This window comes from Trichomycterus rosablanca, chromosome 12, assembly GCF_030014385.1.
Source record: "Trichomycterus rosablanca isolate fTriRos1 chromosome 12, fTriRos1.hap1, whole genome shotgun sequence".
NCBI lineage: Eukaryota > Metazoa > Chordata > Actinopteri > Siluriformes > Trichomycteridae > Trichomycterus > Trichomycterus rosablanca.
The window spans coordinates 12,943,306-12,965,637 of NC_085999.1; the positions used below are offsets into that span (position 1 = coordinate 12,943,306).

Below are 22,332 nucleotides of genomic sequence, written 5' to 3' on the forward strand. Positions count from 1 at the left end.
ATAGCACATTTATTTTGTCCATTTAAGTGATAATAGTAAAGTTTAAGGCCTGCACATATTACAAGGATGAATACCTGAATGAAAGTACTTCACTTTTGCTTTGAACCTTCGTTCATCTTTAACAAAGGCCACTCGAATTTTGTGAGAGCAAACAGAATGGATTGAGAATTAGATTTGTATGGCCTCTTGCGGAGATGATGCACACTATACTCTATATTTTTTTCATACCATATGCATGGACATTTGAGATGAAGAGCCATACTGGCGACCATCGCAGGCCGCAGACACCTGCTGGCTACTGCTGGGATTTCCTATCATGTGCATGCTGTCCATGCTGCCACTCGAAAGGTACTGTCGCTCAGCAAAGGTTCCAGCAGAAGACGATGAGCACAGTAGACCAGCTTGAGACTTTTCTGAGCTGGCAGCTAAGCGTGGCGAGGCTGGGAAGTTGTATCCGTACAAGTTGTAAGGATTGTGCAAGGAAAAGGCATTATACGAGCCCTGCTGCATGTGGTGATGGCTCCCAGAAAACATGTGGGCTGATGAAGGTGAGGATCCTGGAGAGGAGGATGATCCCGAGGCAGTGCTAGCCCCGGCCTGCATCACATACTGGAGCTGGGAGGTGGGGAAAGATGACAACTGACTTCCATAGGCATCCATCTTACCGCTGCCACTGCCTCCACCATTACTGCTGGCAGCCAGCGAGGTGTGAGTGCTTCCCTGCATTCCTGCTGCAATTAAAGAGGAAGTCCTTTGGGGCAGGAAGGAGTCTGAAGGCTGGGCGGTGGCTACACTGCCCCCTGCTGTTTGGAGACGGCCATAGGAGCCGTCAGCTAGTCCTCCGTAGCCCTGCAGGGTTGACATGTTACTGCGAGCACAAGCGGGATACTCGGACAACCCAAGGTTGCATAGCTGGCTTTCCCTGCAGCCCACATTGAAGGTGTTAGGAGCCAGGTGAAAGGTGGGAGGTGAACAGGAAGGAGAGAGAAGATGAGCGGCGCCAGAGGGAGATGGTGTGCCAGTGCTCGAGGTAGTAGGAGACGTGCCAGTGCTTCCTCCTAAAACACACAACTAATAGTCAGAAACCGGTAATAGAAGGCAACATTGACTATAGAAATATGCAACCAGACACTCTTAGACATGGAAGCACTAAAATGTACCTTTGCTGTTCATTAAATATATGGACTATAAGGACAAAAGTATTGGAACAACCCTTCTAAGTATGTAGCTCATGTGTTTCAGTCACAATAATTGCTAACAGGTGTAATAAATCAATTATCTAAAGAAAATTATATGCTTTCAACTTTGCAGCAACAGTTTAGTGAAGGTCCTTTCCCAACCTTAGCCCCACTGAACAGAATTGGAATGAACTGGAACATCAATTAAGGCTTTCGTGACCAACATTAGTGCCCAGTTATATACATTTACACAGAAATACTTAAGTCTTGTGAGAAGCCTTCTCAGAACAGTGACTGTTGCTATAGCTGAAAAGACCACATAGAAGTCACTCTATTTTAATACCATTTGTTTTTAAAATGGCATGTCCAACAAGCTCATGGTCAGGTGTCCAAATAGTTTTGGAAATATAGTGTACAGTTCCATGTTCAAAACATACAATACAGCTAAAAGTATTTCTAAATGAATTTAAAGTGTTCTAAATATAGTACTCTTTTTATGTATTGTGATAGAATTTGATACTGTACACATTTAAAAAAAATCAGTGTTCTGCCATAAAGTTAAATATTTTAAATCAGTACATTTACAGACTCCATTCCAGCTGCTCTGTACATGTTGCCAGCCATTTGTACCCCATTTATCAATGGAAATGAAACCACAGTACAATCCCCACTGACAAGATAATGTTTGGGTGGCAGACCATTCTCTGCAATGTGAAGACACTAACAAGGTAATGACATGGAAGTGTGTGTAACCTTGGTATGAATGTATCAAGTGCAGCAGGCTTGTTGGGATTTTTAAATACTGGCTTCTTATTGGTCTTATTATTAGAAACACATACCCTGCTAGCACTCGTGATGTGTACATTTCAAGACTATTTTTTTTTTTCATGCTTAATAAGTGTTATTCTTCATTCAGTGTTTAATCAATGGACACTTTCTGAACACATTACACCGCTGGCTTTAACTTTTTGGGTAGGGCACTTTTCTCCTTTCAGCATTAAAATTAAGCTGTTTAAGCCCAGTTTAAGCCCAAAAACACTGCTCCACCTGCTACACTTAGATAACTACAACACCTACAAGTGCATCACTGCATTACCTAAAGGTTCACAGCCCAAATAACATCTGATCATATGTGCATAAATGGGGTACAGTGGGGTGACAATTTACAGAGCAACAAATGGGCTAAAGTTAGTAAATGTACACTCATTAAAAGTTTATCTGTATGGTAGCTTACAAAAGACTAGCCAACAATCATACTAAATGCCTTTTTTTTTAAACCTTTACTTTTAGTCTGGGAACATCACATAGTTACAGGGATTCCCTAGAGCAAGAAATGCATCCTATACCCCCTCTAGAAACAAGAGAGACCTGTTTTAGTTTGATCCTTAAAATATAGTGACAAAATCTCTCATATTCAGCTAGTATCTAAAAACCAAAATCATAATACTGTGTGATGAATGCATTTATGTGAATATGGCTTAAATTAAAAATTAAACTGCACACATGTATACAATATATCACATATATATGATCGACAAAAAGCTGACTTATCTTTCTGTCATATAAAAAGCAGCATTAATAACGGATAAAGAAATAGACACTTGGCAGATCCAGAGTGAATATATCAAAGTCTTGGAACTGAATGCTAGCTGTGGGATATCAATAATCACATATTTCTTTATTAATGAGAATCTGGCCAGGGTTCATTTCTGCTCTGAACATTTCGTTTGAGCCTGTAGTAAGAGAGGAAAGGAAATATCATGCTGTCAGTCCAAAACAATTCAGGACTCTGTGTCTTGGCTGAAGTTTGGGCCAGCTCCATATGCCTTCGATAATACAGCTGAGCTCTGCTCTGCATGGTACTGCTCTGCTGGCTGAGTGAGAGGAGCTCTCAAGGTGATGTCATGTTTTTCCCTATTGTCGGGCAGGGGTGAGAGGGCCTTCGAAGGTGCTGAGGGAATAGCTGATTACTCAAAAAGAGCTGGCTGCACTTCAGGAGGGGTGAAAAAATCAGGAGGGGAGAAAAGTCTTCACTGAGTACCAAAAGTTCATCAGGCATGCAGGACTTTAATTAACATTTAATCTATTAGGGGGAGTGATGATGAACAGATGTCCGCTCATGCTAACTATCGGCTTTAGGCCATTCTTTCAAAAATAACCAGTGGAGGGAATAATATAACTGTAACATCTGATTTTACAGACCATTTACATAAGCCATAGCTTAGAAAGAATGGGAGACTATTAGTTATTACAGGCCTAATTGTGCTTTATTATCCTCTGGCAGTGCAAATCAATTGAATTTGAGTTTAACATGGTACACGTGGGCCACTTTCTGCCTTTTAAAAACAATAATAGTGGCTACATTTACCCTATCCATTCCCAGATATTTTCATGTATGATAGACATATAGCATTACCATCACAGTGGCATACAAACAAGTTCATTTTTATTTATTCATCAATTTTTTGTGACTTCTTTAACTGGTCGAGTGTCTCAGAGAGAGGTATGCTGAAATAAAAATGAACAATGGCATAATGCATTACATGGATACAGCGATAAGCCCAAAAATGGTAAACACTTGTCAACTGTAATATGAAACAGTTTGCTTTGGAAAGAGCAATTTATGTATTTTTGTCATATGGTGACATTAGCCAGTCAGCATAATTTTAATGGGGAGTCACATGCTTTTTTATTACTTGGATTATTGACTTAAATTCTGCAAACATGAAAATGTTCCAAAGATTCCAACAAACTTTGAGTGACTGAGCAAAATGATCAACCCCCTTTCAAAGTGATAGGGGCTAGTGCCAACTTAATTTTGCAACTCTAATAAAAGCTCTATGACAGAACATACTATTGACAGGGTGCAATCTTTTTGCTTAGGACCCCAAGTTAAATATGTTTGCACATGCAATACGACAGTATTCAAACCCGGATCCGGTCTCTTGTTTGCCTGGCTCAGTGTCTTTGTGATACAGTTTGTTTCCCATTTAAAGACTGATAAGCCTGGTCTTCTATTAGTGGAAATAAGGAGTGGCCTAGGAGTTTTTCTTAAATTGTATTAAACAAATAGACTTTTAACTCTCTACTTCCTAGATGTACTTTTATACATACATTTTGACATCCCTGGTAAAATTCAAAATTTTAAGTTAGTTATGATATATACTTTACAATGCACACTTTATGGCACAAGTACTAGTGATTTACATACAGGATAAAATAAGATAACATGAGCAAAAGTTGTATAAAGGCAGGTTTGAGCACTACAATGTGTAGGAAAACATTCATGTTTCTGCATAACACTAAAATCTAACTAGAAAGGAAATGTCTACTCTTTAGTGAGTGACCATTCTGTGTACATGCACTATTAACACACCTTGCTGCTTCTGCATGTTAGTGAAGTCCTCAAAGGTAAGTGTCCTCACAGGTGGCCTCCAAAAGGCATATGTTTCCATGATTGCCTCCAAACCGGTCCTGTGTAACAAAATGTAAACAAACACAAAAACTAAGGACACAAAGATGACAATAATAAGAAAGCAATAAATGAATCACTTTGAAAGACAAAGGGACTGTTAAGAATACCATGTTAAAATGCAAAAATGTGAAAAAAAACTGACATTGTATCAGGTTGTTTAAATAAAAAGAAAAAAAAAACAAATGCAAAGAACAGTTAAGAAGGAGGCAGAGGAAACTGGAGCCTGTAAAAAGTGCAAGCTTTTTACTGTGTACATAAATCTGGGTGATGTTTCATCCCGGCTCTGTACATGACTCTCCTTCCTGTGTGATTTACTCTCCTGTACTGAGAGAGACGGCTCAGCCTCGGGCTCGGCTTAGCCTGCACAAAACAGCTTCCTTTAGGGGTGTAAGACTCTACTTACTCATGCTCATTAGGCACACACAGTAATAAAGTAGGCTTAGAGATTAATCCCTTCCAACCAAAGAGCTCAGTATTATAGTATATTAAATGATTAAATGCCTGGCTATGCAAACATATACATTAATGATGGCATTGGCTGTATATTTTCAGATGGCACAAATGCATATATTTTAATACAGAAAGTATAGTGTTCTACAATATTTATGATGTTCTCCAGATAAACGGAACTGTGGTTAGTTTGTGGTGGATTTATAATTTTATTACTCAAACAGAGTTATAATTCTCAAGCAATAATCGGAGCTAAATAACGATATACAGTGTATCACAAAAGTGAGTACACCCCTCACATTTCTGCAAATATTTCATTATATCTTTTCATGGGACAACACTATAGACATGAAACTTGGATATAACTTAGAGTAGTCAGTGTCCAGCTTGTATAACAGTGTAGATTTACTGTCTTCTGAAAATAACTCAACACACAGCCATTAATGTCTAAATGGCTGGCAACATAAGTGAGTACACCCCACAGTGAACATGTCCAAATTGTGCCCAAAGTGTCAATATTTTGTGTGACCACCATTATTATCCAGCACTGCCTTAACCCTCCTGGGCATGGAGTTCACCAGAGCTGCACAGGTTGCTACTGGAATCCTCTTCCACTCCTCCATGATGACATCACGGAGCTGGTGGATGTTAGACACCTTGAACTCCTCCACCTTCCACTTGAGGATGCGCCACAGGTGCTCAATTGGGTTTAGTCCATCACCTTTACCTTCAGCTTCCTCAGCAAGGCAGTTGTCATCTTGGAGGTTGTGTTTGGGGTCGTTATCCTGTTGGAAAACTGCCATGAGGCCCAGTTTTCGAAGGGAGGGGATCATGCTCTGTTTCAGAATGTCACAGTACATGTTGAAATTCATGTTTCCCTCAATGAACTGCAGCTCCCCAGTGCCAGCAACACTCATGCAGCCCAAGACCATGATGCTACCACCACCATGCTTGACTGTAGGCAAGAAACAGTTGTCTTGGTACTTCTCACCAGGGCGCCGCCACACATGCTGGACACCATCTGAGCCAAACAAGTTTATCTTGGTCTCGTCAGACCACAGGGCATTCCAGTAATCCATGTTCTTGGACTGCTTGTTTTCAGCAAACTGTTTGCTGGCTTTCTTGTGCGTCAGCTTCCTTCTGGGATGACGACCATGCAGACCGAGTTGATGCAGTGTGCGGCGTATGGTCTGAGCACTGACAGGCTGACCTCCCACGTCTTCAACCTCTGCAGCAATGCTGGCAGCACTCATGTGTCTATTTTTTAAAGCCAACCTCTGGATATGATGCCGAACACGTGGACTCAACTTCTTTGGTCGACCCTGGCGAAGCCTGTTCCGAGTGGAACCTGTCCTGGAAAACCGCTGTATGACCTTGGCCACCATGCTGTAGCTCAGTTTCAGGGTGTTAGCAATCTTCTTATAGCCCAGGCCATCTTTGTGGAGAGCAACAATTCTATTTCTCACATCCTCAGAGAGTTCTTTGCCATGAGGTGCCATGTTGAATATCCAGTGGCCAGTATGAGAGAATTGTACCCAAAACACCAAATTTAACAGCCCTGCTCCCCATTTACACCTGGGACCTTGACACATGACACCAGGGAGGGACAACGACACATTTGGGCACAATTTGGACATGTTCACTGTGGGGTGTACTCACTTATGTTGCCAGCTATTTAGACATTAATGGCTGTGTGTTGAGTTATTTTCAGAAGACAGTAAATCTACACTGCTATACAAGCTGTACACTGACTACTCTAAATTATATCCAAGTTTCATGTCTATAGTGTTGTCCCATGAAAAGATATAATGAAATATTTGCAGAAATGTGAGGGGTGTACTCACTTTTGTGATACACTGTATGTGTGAGTAAGTACATTTTGGACTACAAATATCTTATTCCCATACAATCTTTTCATCTGTATTTTTTTACATTGAAACTGCTAGTTCATAAATCAAGCCCTCTATTGTTTGGGGGGAAAAAAGATGTTTCAAATATCTGTGTAGTTAATGTTCCCCAGATGGCAGAGCTCTTTCATGTGCTGTGCTTGTTTCAGCCTTTCTCTCCCTATATGATAATTCAAACTCACATGGTAATGGAGAGCCAGTTAGAGCAGTGTGAATGGCATTGTGGAGTAGGAAGAACCATACAGAGAAGAAAGACAAAGAGCAAAACACAAACAAGTGTACAACACACAGGGAGATGAAAATTATGAACAAAAGGAAGAGATTGCTTAGCCCTAAATCAGATGCGTTTATCACAGATCAACCAAGGATACCTTGGCAGGCATAGCAGCAGGTGATTTGTATTGGCAGGCCATGTGGAATTAAGATGAGTCTCCAGAGGCTTATTTCCATATGAAAGGCTACATTTAGAAAATCTGTTTATTTGGTCACGCAGCATGGGCAGTACAATGGATGGCTCAGTTACATCAGAGCTCATGAAAACGTACCTGTTTCTTCCTGAGTCCCGGAAACCTTTGGCGAATGGGTTGCGGTCAATCTTTAGCCGGGTAATCTGTAATAAAAAATAAAAAAAACACTTTGGCTAAAGTTTTTTTTTTCAGTTGTGACTCTTTTACTGTACTTTGACAAAATGTTACAAACCTGTTGGTTTTGATAAGCTGTAACTGTGGTGAAAACAGTTTCAGGGAAGCTGAACGTTTTAACACCCTCTCCACTGGGTACTGGCTTAGTAGAAGACAGCTCACTGCTAAAGTCCTTCCGGATGACATGGACTCGTGGTTGATATTTGTGCATAGAGTGGAGGATGACCTGGGGAGAAAATATTATTGTATTTGTGGTATTCGTCCAGTATATTTATTTATTTATGCTTGTTTCATGGTGTGTTTGAAGGTAAAAAAAAAATGCAGAACTTTAAGTTGGCCCAGGCTCAGGCCAACAGTAAATATTTCACTTGCTGGGCTGGCATGAGAGCATTCTGGCAGAGAAATGCTCAGGCTACCCTGAGCCAAACACAACCAAGAGGGTCAAAATCATGAAGGGATTATAAAAACTGAGTAGTTTGAGCTATTTCCTATATTTTCAGTTGAGAGAAAGATTGAATTTTGGACAATGACAATTACTCACATGGGCATACTTTTATTCTGGTGCTTCTATTTAAGTGTCCTTGAATCTGAGAATGTAATCTGTAAAACCCATTAAAATAATCTTTATAAAATAATAACTTGTTTAGCTTTCAATACTGAAGAAAACAATAAAACAGCAATAGTAACATGTCTACAGGTCTATTATTACACATGCCACAGATGGCCCCATGTCTTGTTGACATCAGATAACAGCAGGTGGTCAGAGTGCTTGAAATGACAAATGACATCTACCAATTGGTTTGTCCCAAACTACTCAATAATAGGTCAGATTAGTGCACAAGTCCTTGTGTTATCACATGCACTATGTAATTAAAATTATGCAATTACACACAGCCTTTAACTTAAGCAACTTCACAGGCCAGCTAACCAAGGGAGTCAAAGTCATGGAGGTATTAGAAAAACTTGGATATGAAAGTTAAATTTAGTCTGTGAAATCAAATTCATATACAGTGGTACCTCGAAACTCAACGTCAATTGGTTCTGGGACTAGCGTTGAGTTTAAAAGGCACTGAGTTTTAAGGTATTTTTTCCCATAAGGATGTATGGAAAACCTTTTAATTTGTTCCATGATCCATGATGTTCCGTGATGTAAAATAATGGGGTTGTTTCTGACACCTATACACTGAACATAATACAAATATAATATAAAAACACTGAAATAAAAAGCTAATTCTTACAATTTCTCAGAACCCTGAGCTGTAACACAAGTTTAAAAGTGAAACAGGATGAAAATCCAGCTAAACACAGATACACGTGGAGCCTTCAGAGTGAATCTGATGGTTATTCCACAAAAATGCAGATTCGTCTCATATTCACACTTTGATGACGTATTACTGCGCCGCTCAAGCCGAGCGTTGAAAAAAGCAACTGTTCATTGTTAATTTGAAATTAAATAAATACATTTTTTAAAAAGGTGAGTTTAGGGGGAACAAATTTCTCAACAAAGGGCATTGAGTTTCATAGATTTTGAGTTTAGGGGACGTTGAGTTACAAGGTATCACTGTATAAGGTTTTCACAGATCTGGGAATAACATGAATAAAAACCAAACACCAATATATGCCATTCTGCTGAGAATCAGACTGCATGACCTTGAACTACAGAAAGTTTCAGTATAACACAATAACTGGTAAACTAACCTATTTATGTTTTTCTTTTCAAGAAAGCAAATGGTTTAATGTTGTAACTTTTTAAACATATATTTAATCATTAATCATTAATCCATGTATATTAAATATATATGTTAAAAAATAATAAACAAAATATAATAGATGCCAAGTTCTAAGAGGTAAGGTAAAGTAAAGGTAAATATTATATCATAGTAAACTATCTCATACAACTATCTCATACTTTTAATGTTAAATTCCACTCTGCCTTTCTGGCTCCCGGCAAGCAAAAAATAAAGTGTCTTTTTATAAGGCTGTAGAAGCAGAAAAAACTGCCTTCTCCTCTTTCCAAAAAACACCAGCCCACTGTAGTTCCTCACACCCATATGTTATTACATTTGTCAGAATGGCAGAGTGATAGCATCAGTGATTTGAACAAAAACATCTCCATATGCACGGACGATGCCAGGAAAGCAGAACTTGCCATCAACTTGGCTCAGAACGGCCATTTTAAATACACAGACTTTACATCTAAAATCTGAATACAGGGTGGCTGATTCATGGCGTAGGAAACAGAATTTTAAAATAATATTTTTTCCCATTGCTATATCCACGCTGGTCATATGTATTGCTGGTTAAACTATTTAGGAACAGTTTATTTACGGTACAGATTTAAAAAGTTTTTTTATAATTTTTCTACACTGCTGTGAAAGATGGAATTATTTGTAATACAATCCTTGTGGTGCACTCACATCACACAAATAATTATAAATGTGTACTCTCAAGTGGCGCAACAGTTAAAGCAATCGCCCTGTCATCATGGGATTGCAAGTTAAATCCCTGATGATGCAACATCTGTAACAGGAAATCCAAGTGAGCATAATTTGCCTTGTTCTCTACTATTGCTCTCTACTATTGATCTACCTTACGTCCCCCTTTTTAACAGGGTAAAGGTGAAACTTCACTAGTAAACAAAACAATGTTTTATCAAATTAAAAAATACCCATTGAAAAATATATTAATATCTTTATTATCCTCACTCACTCACTCACTCACTCACTTTCTTAACCGCTTATCCAATTAGGGTCGCGGGGGGTGCTGGAGATTATCCCAGCTTTTCAATGGGTGCAAGGCACACAGTAACACCCAGGACAGGGCGCCAGTCCATCGCAGGGCAGACACACATACACACATACACACACACACACACACACACACACACCCATTCACTTATAGGGCAATTCAGTGTCTCCAATTATCCTGACTGCATGTTTTTGGACTGTGGGAGGAAACCAGAGCTCACGGAGGAAACCCACACAGACACGGGGAGAACATGCAAACTCCACACAGAAAGGACCTGGACCGCCCCGTCTGGGGATTGAACCCAGGACCTTCTTGCTGTGCGGCGACAGTGCTACCCACCTAGCCACCGTGCTGCCCCTCATTATTATCCTTTAAATTTCTTAAAATGAATTCCTCTCCACCACTTCTTACTTACAAAGTCAAAATAAAGTATTGTATCTTTATAACTTTTATGAGGTTTTATTTGACACTGTCTTTCCATCAGAGTATTGCAAATCCTGCAATTCCAGCACAATCCCTGGCTGAGAATTCCGGATCCAGCAATTGCTAGCCCTTACTCAATCAGTGGTTGTAAAACTGGCAACAACTTATTTGAGAGACACTGGTTTAAAAAAGGATATCTGTAGATCTAAGGATGACCCTAGGAAACCAATAAAATCTTGAACAAGTTCCTACATTGCGTGCTTATACTTCATTTATCTCCAGTGTTTTTCAATTGAGATACATAAAAACAACATTAGTCAAGTGCATTCAAGTGCTCGACTTTCCGTTCTGACCAGTCCCCCTGGAAATAAATGGAATACCTTTCTATAAAAGAGATGTCAAAGAGAAACTATAAGGTATGTGATCCATCAGCTAGCATCTGAGTTATGAATTCTGGAGTGTGGAGGTGTATGAGAAAACTGGTGCAAAGCCGGTACTGCTGTTGTATTGCTTCACTATTGGAAAAACACTTACTAAGACAAATAAGGGGCCTTAAGATACAGAACTGAATCCTCTGCTTTTTATCCATAATAAGTCACATGTTTCAGAATATATCTTAATAACTACAATTTTATGTAGATAACACTGACAAATAGTAAGTAATTTAGCTGCTGTCTGCTATTAGCTACAACATAGCATATTATAGCTGTAATGTTTTTTACATTACAATGTTTTTACAGATCTACTTAAAAGTACCCACAGGTTTAATAATATACCATAGTACCTGCAGTTTAATTTAGATCACATTGGCGAATAATAAAAAGCCTAGCAGCTGTTTACCATGACTTTAGCATAGTACTAGCATTGCAGTCAGGTAAAAGCATGTGTGTGCAATGTATGAGCTGTCATTATGATCTAATATTGATTTGCCTGTCGGACGTAATTAACTACAAATCCAAATATTTTTTTGCTTTGTGTTTTGACACAATTACAATAAGTCATTCCAGGGGTTGTTCAGGTGCACTTTAACAGACTGACTAACAACAGCTTAAACTTTATGCACACTACAGTGAGGCAAATTTATTGCAAGTAAGTAAATAGTTTCAAATGGAGCAGATCTTACTGTAATATGTGACACTCACATGGCCTTGATCATCCAGCTCATTGTTGGTAAGTTTCAGTTTATCAAAGCTGACCACCTGTCTCATCCACGTGTCTCCAGAGGCCAGTGAATCCGGATGGATGTATACACGCGGGGGAACAGGAGAGTCTGCATTTCCTGCCACCATCCATTTGGAGCTGTGATACACATATCTACAAATACAGAAACATGTCAAGAGTTACTATTTTTTTCATTAGTTTATGTATTTTGCTTTGATAACTACTTTATTCTGGTCATGATTAGTTTTTGTTCTCCTGGACAAAGGTCATTCCATGTGGGACCCTTGGACACTCCACAGGCCCCTATAATCATTCTCTATCCTATACTAAAACACTGGTCACTATTAATCTAAATCAATTAAGTGTTGCCATACCAGTAGCATGTTTTTACAGGTGGGATTAAATGAAGTACTCAATGAATAATAACATGCCAATTTTCATAGAGTCAGGACAAAACTCAATACTTCAAGCCTCTTGGGCTGTGTGCCACCCAAGCTGCCCTTGCTAGTATTTACTGTGTTAAAAAAAATCTGCATAAACATTGTTCTTATTTTTACATGTGAACGTTCCGACTACAACGAAGTAAACAAAACACTTAAAAATATCCTCTGTGATAGCAATTTGTAACTTAATCCAGGCCTGTCTGTCTTGCTGTTCTTGGTGCATTTTCAATGTTGGTTAAGTCTTTCGACTCCACACGCCGCTGCCTGAGGCACAGCTGTTTGACTTTAGTTCTGGCTGTAAGCACACTTGAAAGTGTTTAGCTGTGATGCCTTTGCCTGTTTGTAAGTCAGCCCTAAAACATGAATATAACTCCTTTTTATCTCACTGTTATAGTTTGGCATCATTAAACATTATTTGTGGCCCTGTGTATACCTTCACTGTGAATACCTTTAACTGTGAACTCTGTGGAAAACTCAAATACATTCATGAAATTTGAAATTAAAGCATATTGACACCAACGCAGGAATTAATATCCCTAAATACAAGATTTCCAAGTCTGTGAAGGGTTATAATTCACCAACACATATGCACACACACACTCTCTCACTCTCTCACTCTCTCTCACTCTCTCTCTCTCTCTCTCCTCTCTCTCTCCTCTCTCTCTCTCTCTCTCTCTCTCTCTCCTCTCTCTCTCTCTCACACACACACACACACACACACTTTCTGTAATTTCCTGTTTGGAGTCCTGTTTAGGGTTATGCTCTGTGTAGCAGGGAAAGTGTTAAAGAAGAGAGAAACCTAAGCCCTAAACAGGACTGGAAATTTGATTAGTCTTCTTTATTCTTCCATAAACATTCCACATGGCACTAATCTGATCAGTAAGACTTAGCCTTTATATAACACCTTTTGGTAAGAATGTATACACATTTAAATACAAAGTCCATATGGACCCACATATAAACACCAATAAAACCAAACACAGCTAGCTTTCCTGCACAGATGTAAAGTAAAAAAGAATTCAACTGTGTGCACACACACAACCACAGAGGCGAGTTAAAAGGAAAAATGTGACACTTAAACAAAAAGTAAGAAGTTCAGCATATCCAGCCACATTAAAGACAAAAAGTGAGGCAGATTACACAAGAAGGAAGATTTAACAAATTTCTTAATAATCTTAATCCTGCTTAAAACAAGGCAGTGTGCCTAAATAAAGTGGGTGATTTTCAATAAAGATGTGTTAGCAGACTCCAGACCGTAAGTTGGATAAAGCATTCCAGTGACAGCTCTGCCCTCCATTTAAAAAGCCCTGTGGTAAATTCCCTAGCCAGAAAGAAAATCCCATTTAAATTTACAAGATCCTTTGACTTCTAAAATCCTTCATGATATTTGAGAACTGTAAATGTCTCTCGTCAAGCTCTGTATTGCAGTCTATAAATGACTATGGTTCTATTTTAAGTACACATGCAAGACTAGTTCAAACAGAATTCAAATATGAATGAAGATAACTGCCAAAGATGCAAATGATTTAAACAGCATGCACCAAATTGCATGAAGCCATAGTGCTATAGAACCACTCACTTACTACAACAATCGTTCATTTATTTTTTTCATTCATTCATCTTCAGTGTACTCTTTATTTTATTTTATTTACAGAGGCATTTGAGTGACACAGCAGTAAATGATGTTAGCCCACTAACGCTGGGATACAGGGTTTAAATCCCCAGTGGTGCTATCGGCAGGTCAGAAGTGTACATACAGACTTAATTGTCTATGTCGGAGGGCGTAGAGAGTCGAGACGGATTAGTGTCCCGTTCAGGGAAACCGGCCCCACTATGACCCTGACCAGGATAAAGCAGTGGTAAAAGATAAATCAAGTTTTTTGACATGGATTAAAAAAACATGGTTTTTATTCTCCAATGAATTCTCCAATTCTCTTATATTACTCATCACTGTAATATTCTCATTAACACAATTTAAATTATTTAGTTCATGTGTATAGATATAACACTTGTTTCTGATGCTTCCAATAATACTTAAATATGGAATATGTGTGATTTATAAATTTCCCAGCTGGCAGCTAAAATATCCAGAAAAGCACATCTTTAACATGTTCTGCATAGGTTTACATAAAATGTACAAATTGTAAAAACACACACCTGTATCTCTTGTTGTCCACAGGTACTATATCCATGGCTATATAATACTGCTGATGTGGATCCAGTCCCACAATTTTAACTCTCATGGCAGGAAACATTCTCCTGTGACAAAAAAATTTGCAAACGTTTATGGTTAAAATACTCTGTTCCGACAGAAATTTTAATAAATGCATTAATATTTTAAAGATTATTCATAATTCAGAGTTTTGTAAAATATAATTCTCTACAACTTGTGCAAAACAAATGTTTGACACTGACAGTTCTTGGTCTTAACTGTCATTCTTAGAACTATACATTGTTGCAAACAAATGCATAAAAAGAATCAAAAGCCATGCTTATTTGAATACAACAGCTGTTCTTTATAAACAAAGTAAATCTTATTAAAATTAAAAGTGATGATAAAAAATATGCTACAACCATCACTGACTTAAACTATAAGCTCATAGTCAGTGGTAGTAGTTAAATGCGTGTTTCAGATTGATGTTCTTGCTCTACAGACTGTACCTTTGCTCTCCATTGGAATCAAGCATCAGCTGTTGGAAATCTATTAAAATGACATTTTTAACCGACAGCAGGAATCGAACAATGACCTCCTTGTCGGTTATACCGGTTAATCACGAACATATCTAACATGAAACAGACCAAAACCAAGTGGACCTATAGTTTAGTCTAAATGAAGGCTTTGCTGGGAGTCGATAGTACATCTGTTTCTTTTTTTATTAGTAATACTGATTCTTTAAATAATTCTCTAATATCGTATTGACATTATGCAAAGCATCGGAATACAAACAGGGAGCTTTAACCTTAGAAAATCTCTTAATTTGTACTTATCTGTTTATAGTTTTAGTAGACATTTAATTGGTCCATTGTGAATGTTTAAAGTTGAAGCAATAAAAAGTACCTTTTACCGCTTCTTTATATCCTGTCTCCCAGTTATTATCATCATTCCTTAAAGATCTTGCTATTTTAAAGTATAAATAAAAACGGGTTTACTTTGTTACTTTATGTATTCTGCGAAACACCTAATAATAGGGGAAAACTCTGTAAATACCGCAACACCGAACCATAACAAGTTTATTACAAGACTTTGTAATAATTAGACTGATTTTAATTACAAATGTATAAACATAAATACAAATATTTCGGCGAGTAAAATCGTAAAACTGATTATGTACCGTTAATATTAGCTACAATTATTATTTTAGCTGTGCACACGAAGCAAAATGCTAGTTAGCAAAGTAAGCAAAATATGCGAGCTTTTAAGTTTTTATTTGGATTTTGAAGACCACAGTCAAATTAATTTACTAATTTAATTCTGGTTTAGTGTTCTATAGGTTAACAGGTTAGTTTGTTTTATAGGTCATTAGCAATGTTTAAGCTTCTAAGGCTTTTTAGTTCATCAGCTACCTATACTAAATATGCTAGATATTCATTGTACAATTTATGTAATGTGGTTTAAGCTACAATAATGTTATTATTATGCACCATGCAAAATTCTAATTACAGCAACATATTAGCAACTATCTAAAACCACTGTAAAAATGTATTTATACAACGGCTGAGCCGCGTTCGAAGCCGTTGTAAAATCCCCGATAAACGCACACCTATGACCACCTCACATCATTCCATATTAATACGCCACTGAAAAGAAAAAGTGAATGTTATGTTCGCCCTCATGTTGCCTAGCAACACTGTTAAGAACTACCTGGGGTCGCGGAAGAATGCTTTTTGTAAGTGTTTTTGTAAATAAAAACATTTATAAATTAAACATTGTTGTATTTTATTATATTTTATGTTGACCGCCGTTTTATAAAAGCAATAAGCCACTCGAGACCGTGCGTTACTGCTATGATTTTATCACGGGGAAAGACGTTTTAGGCACTCCGCTTCACGTCGTGCCAAAACAACCTTACCCGTGATAAAATCGCAGTAACGCACGGTCTCTCGTGGCTTATCGCTTTAATTGCTATTGTGATATCGGCTAAAATTATTTGGCCATAAGTTTCCATCTTTACGATGTTATTATTTTGATCATTAATATGATTTTTTTTTTTTAAAGGTTCAAAATCGTTGTGAGCCTTTTCTTTTGTAAAAAAAACTGTAAATAAAACAGACAGACGTGTTAATCGGGTTCAGTACCAAGCAAGTAATTAATTAGCTGTTCCTCTGAATTCGTATAGGCCTCCCATCGTTACTCTACCTCTAGCTTAGTGGTTATAAAATCCCATTTTGCCTTTCTTGTGCAACAACGTTTAATAAATAGAGACATTTTTTTGTTGTATTGCAGCACAATCTCATCAATAAAGCTATAACTGGCCAAGGAGAAACTTCTATGCGTAGTTTAAGATAAAACTGTCGCCCAAGAAAGCTAGAAAACTAAAAACACACTTCAGTATTAATTAGAAGCAGCTCTGGTTTTCCTGGTGCTTTCTCTGTAGAATAGGCCTGTGGAGCACAGCCTCATGATGAGAGGACGAACCTCGCGTGTCCGGAGTCACTGGCCCTCCATGTGCAACACATTAGCACCCCAAAAATATCACGGCCTCCAGTTCGACCGCTTGCGAAATGACTCTGTGAGTGTAGGTGTGTGCCTGCTATTCACGCTCTTTATGCCACCCCGCTGTGGTGGAGAAATATGTCTTTAATAATACTGAACACGTTGACACCATAACTGTAGGCCTTCCCAGTAGTTATTCTCAAACTTTTGGTATTTATATCTTAAATCTAATATTTACAGTAACATTTCCTATAGGTTGATCTATGGCATCGTACCTTCCTGCCTTAGTGATGATCATCTCAGTGCCGATGTCATGGAAGCGCTTCCACAGGTCCGCGCACTGTAGCTCCACCTGGATCTCCTCCATGGAGGCAGCAGGGTTCAGATCAGCCGGGCTACCCAGCGAACACGATGATCTCTCCGCCAGCGCTTCACCATCTGAACCCGGACTGGCTTCGGAATCTGCAAGCAGTACCACAAGAACACAATGAAGTTTATAAAAGCTCTGATCGAGGGAGGGGGCGAGGAAAGGAGGAGGCTTTACCAAAAGACCTTTCAATATTAGACGCTGGAGCAACATCACCTGCAGTAACGATAAAGATAAGGATTTAGGAAAAAAAAGAGAAATCAATTAATCACAAAACCACAAAATAGAATGTAAATACAGTGAAAAAACCTTATTGTTTGCATTAGAGTTTAGAATGATTTAAACCACACAAAACGATTTTTTGCAATAGGTTTAAAGACCTCATGTTTTCAAATCTAACACATATGCAGAATTATTATTATTATTATTATTATTATTATTATTATTATTATTATTATTATGTACACATTATTTTCTATATAGTCAATGAAGCCTTACGTAGTCAAATATCCAAGCTAATTATAATAAATAAAATAAGTGTGCGGCCAAATCAAATTTAGGCAGTGATCAATTAAATGTATTGTTTTATTTAGTTCAGCTATTTGCTACAGGCTTAATTCGTTTGTATATTTCATATATTTTCAAACAAGGCATACACAGAAGCTGTTTACAAGAGTTAGATTGATTTGGCAGCACTCATAGTGCAAACAAGGCAATCCAGGGCTGCAGAACGACTGGACAACGGCCAGCAGCACTAGCTTTATACCCACTGCACATATCTAAAGCTCAATGACTAGGCCTTGACTTGAAATATGCCTGATTTTAAACGCTTTCCTATCACACAATAATAAGGACTATATGTCTATAGGAATATGGATGGCCAGAGGTCTAACCTGCTGTACAACCCATCATATGCTGTCATTTCAGTGCTGCTGTCACCAAAAAAGACAGAGACAGCAGGCAGGTTCACAACAGTTAGTTTACCAGGTATAAGTTACAGTGCATGAGTTAGAACCATAGTACCATTTATGGAATCAGCTTTTTATCCAAAGTGGACTATGGATCATAATTACAATATGAGTACAATTTCATCTCCTGCCCAGCTGTCTCTATAACCTCATTAAACGTGTTTACTTATCATGTGTATTTTTACTTATCAAGTATAAACTGTAAGTTATGTATAATTTATTTTTAATAAGTTTTATTAGCAGAGAAGTAATTTCAGCTACTTTCAACGATTAATTTTTGGGTATTAAATACATCTGAAGTACCCATTTGGACTAAAAAAGGATACACCTTCTATACTTTTAGGTTATACTTTCAGTACTACAGAGTCAACTAATCATGAAGTGTTAAGAGTAACCCAATGCATCAGCATCAGAAGCACCTGTTTCCAATGGTTTTAATTCAATCCCATTTGAGAGTCTTTCGTTACCAACTTTATTAAAATAAAAATTTAAAGGGACAATAGAAAACTGAGTATTTTAATAACACTAATGGCAAAATGCAAACGAAACAACTAAATAATTTTATTGTATAAAAGAGACTCTTTTATTACCATAGCAAATGATCCAAATTTAAATGATACATTACGGCTAACTGGTCGTGTTTTCTTATTTATATGTTATCTGGGGCAAAATAACATTATGAAACATTACTTGTGTTTTTATGACTGGATAAAATTACGCCAAATATGCTGTACCCTCTTAAATGCACTGAATACAAACGTTTTGTTACTATTTACATTACATACATACACTAAAAAATATGACATGAGGAACTTTAGTCCGTGCACCACAATTTTTCTCCTCGCCACATTTCTTTTTAAAGATTGGATATTGTAAAGATATGTAGTTCAAAGTTTTAAAAAAAAGTTTGTGTCTTTACAGTCCATTCTTATAATTTGGGTATGTTGGACAGAAGATCATCAGAGCGGCTTATACGTCTAAAAGATATACTTTGTTTTTGTAAGTGTTTTTAACTTTGAAACACTGAGAATAAAACAAGTGTAAATTTTCTTATTTTTCTTATCATGATGTCCACATAAATAAAACATAATATCAAACAGCAAAACATAAGTTTAAACAGGCTGCTACATGACAAAATTATTTTGCCCATCACGTTCTAGACATTAGTATATCAACATTTTATTTAAGTGTAATGTATACTAAATAAATAGTTGAATAAGTATATAGAAAATAAAACGTACGTGATCATGGTTTAGTAACGGCGCAGGGCTACCATGGGGGATTACATAAACATAATAAAGAAAGCAATAAGATCTGCTGTTACTCAGTTTTTCCATCGGTGTTCATCGACAGCTTATCAATCAACCATAAACGTTTTCTTATTTTGCTTTGGAAGCAAGAAATAAAGTCTTTATTTTTTCTGTGTGTCAGTTACCTCTCAACGCGCACATCCAACAACTGAGTTACAAAATCAACTAATTAATAGGTAATTAAACTACTATTTGGGTTTGCTAGAATATACAAATATGTATTTTCTTTTCTATCTAGAAAACACAGGCTGGCGATGTTCACATTAACATTTCTCATAGTCCAGTAATCCTACAAGCTAGACCAATGACATGATTATATTCTTACTTTATATTTATTTTATTGTAACAAATATAATTCGTATGTTAAATCAATCAGACTAGACGCTCAATTCTACATTTAAGAGATGACGTGACATACAACTTAAATACTGTCGACTGTTTAGTCGACATTAAATGTGAACTGGACTGCAATAAAGAACGTAAGGAAAGTCTGTCTTATTGTAAAATTATGCAAGAACGACAAAGTTGGATAATAAACTATTAATAATCTAGTACTGATCCGAAGAATCTTTTTAAAAAAGAAAAAGTGAATATGTTACTCTGAAATAACCACAAGAAATTTGGAAGGCGTCGTGTTAGGGCTGGCACCGCAGCAGGTCATCAAGAAAGATTTGTGCAAAAAACGCAAGTGCATGCACACCTGCTTCCAACTTAGCTAGATCCACAACAGGTCTACAGAGGCCACTTCTGACCACTGGCTCTGCAGAAATACAGGCCTAGTTGTAAGCAAAGTCGGACGAAATTTCAGTACTACTCTGTGCTGTATACATTTCTTTATAATTGGTTTGATACTTGTTTGATTAATTAAAAACAATTTTAATGGGCAATTAAGGAGATTTTTTGAATGAATCTAAGATTTTGAAGAAGTAAACAATTGGCTTTTCCACTTACAGTGTGAAAACGTTTCCTATTTGTTAAACAAAAAAAACACTGAAACTGGTACAGTATCAATATACATTTTACTAAAATTGGGTCTGTTTTAATTCACATTAAGGTTTTGATTAGTTTAGGTGAATACATACATACAAAGATAACCTAATTTTTAGACAAAGGCTCATTGGCCAAAATCAGCACACCCTAAAAGTTATACTAAAATGAATAAAATGTCTGCAAATCTAAAGACTACCCTCAAAGATTGACATGCTCTTTTTGGCCCCTTAATACAGTTCCTAATTCTGAACATTTAGAATCGATTTAAATAGTTATATAAGCACGTTTAATGTGCTTATAAAACACATAAAAACATTTAAACAAGCTACATACTCTACTATTCGTCTGAATTTAGGTTTAAATAAGGAGGAAAAACGTATTTTAATCTGATTTTAAGTACTGTTCCTAGTCATAACTTAAATGTTACTGAACAATGTTACTTTTACGCCAACCACTAAACATACTGCATTACCGGGATTGTTCATAAGCGTCATCTTAAGACACGAAGAAGCATTTCCCCCATTATATATTAAAATTACTCTATAATTTGAGCATGGTTATTTATCAAACAAAATACAGTTTTAAAATACACTGCAAAAATACACGAAAGGTTAGTGTAAAATTGACTGAGTGAACTGCATTAGTTCCAATGTGATATAACATTACTAACACACGTATTAAGTTAAAAGACACAGTTTTGTTTAGTTAATGTGGTAAGGATGTTCAGTCGGCTAAATTCGAAGCAAGCATATGAACAGAAAACAGAGAGGTTCAAAATATTTCCCAGCACACATTGTCAGCCTGTGGTCTGCTGCAGCATGTAACATTTACTTTTTTTTTGTAACATTTGCATTTCTACTTACAAAAAGTAAAAATAACATGTTTTGAGCAATGGTTGCATTCTACTCCTAAAAGTATTTGATAGTTAAACTTCCATCTGCTTTCTGCAAATGAGTACTCTTATTCTGCATGCAAAGGCTAATCTGATCGAAATCTATTGTACAAAACAGCAGCAGTGCTTATTTGGATACATAGGGAGAATATTTATAGGGAGAAGCAGGCGTCTGACTATTGTAAGACATTAACTTACATGTTGACCGCATCTACATTAAGACCTGCAGGCAACAGTGCCCACAAGGATTCGACACACAAGATACGAACAGCACAGGACAAACTAAAGCGGGGTAAATGCACGATTGCTCACTAACCCTGGTCAATATCCAGGCAGTGAGCGGCGTCCTCTGCGTCCCCCAGCTGTCCGTTGTTGGTGAGATTTTCCATAGAGAGCTCGAGCGCTTTCTCGTCCCAGCCTCGGAGCTTTCGCTTCTTGTTAGTGCCGATGAGGGCCTCCACAGAGAAGGCGTGCGCTCTGGAGCTCAGCGCGGCAGCAGATCGCCTCCTCTCGCTCATCTCTTTCTCCCTCTCCAGATCCAGATCCAGATCCAACCGAGAGCCCAGATTACTCTTTATTACCAACTTCTGCTAAAAGCACACAGACACCCACAACGCCTCTGTCGTCTTAGAAAGTCCTCCAGCGGTAAAAGTAATCCAAATCAACATCTACACTGAACTTTTAAATGTCCTTGACACGAACGTGGCCATTCCGAAGTGCGCTAG

General features: G+C 37.5%; 1 protein-coding gene across 1 annotated transcript; it reads right to left on the reverse strand.

The window, feature by feature from the left end:
- Positions 1 to 221: 221 nt before the first annotated feature.
- tbx15 (T-box transcription factor 15) lies at positions 222 to 22,125 on the reverse strand. Its single transcript, XM_063006239.1, has 8 exons — positions 21,924 to 22,125; positions 17,356 to 17,542; positions 14,584 to 14,685; positions 11,965 to 12,136; positions 7,710 to 7,877; positions 7,556 to 7,620; positions 4,555 to 4,652; positions 222 to 1,058 (listed from the first exon to the last, which is right to left on the reverse strand). Exons 1-8 carry the CDS (start codon positions 22,123 to 22,125, stop codon positions 223 to 225), a joined length of 1,830 nt encoding a protein of 609 aa, XP_062862309.1. The 3' UTR covers position 222.
- Positions 22,126 to 22,332: the final 207 nt, after the last annotated feature.

Coding starts and splice junctions, on each gene's coding strand:
- tbx15 (XM_063006239.1), bottom strand. CDS start 22,125: ATGAGCGAGAGGAGGCGATCTGCTGCCGCGCTGAGCTCCAGAGCGCAC. Junction 14,686..17,355: donor ATCATCACTAAGGCAGGAAG/GTACGATGCCAT, acceptor TTTTTGTCACAG/GAGAATGTTTCCTGCCATGA. Junction 12,137..14,583: donor GTGGACAACAAGAGATACAG/GTGTGTGTTTTT, acceptor CTGTATTTGTAG/ATATGTGTATCACAGCTCCA.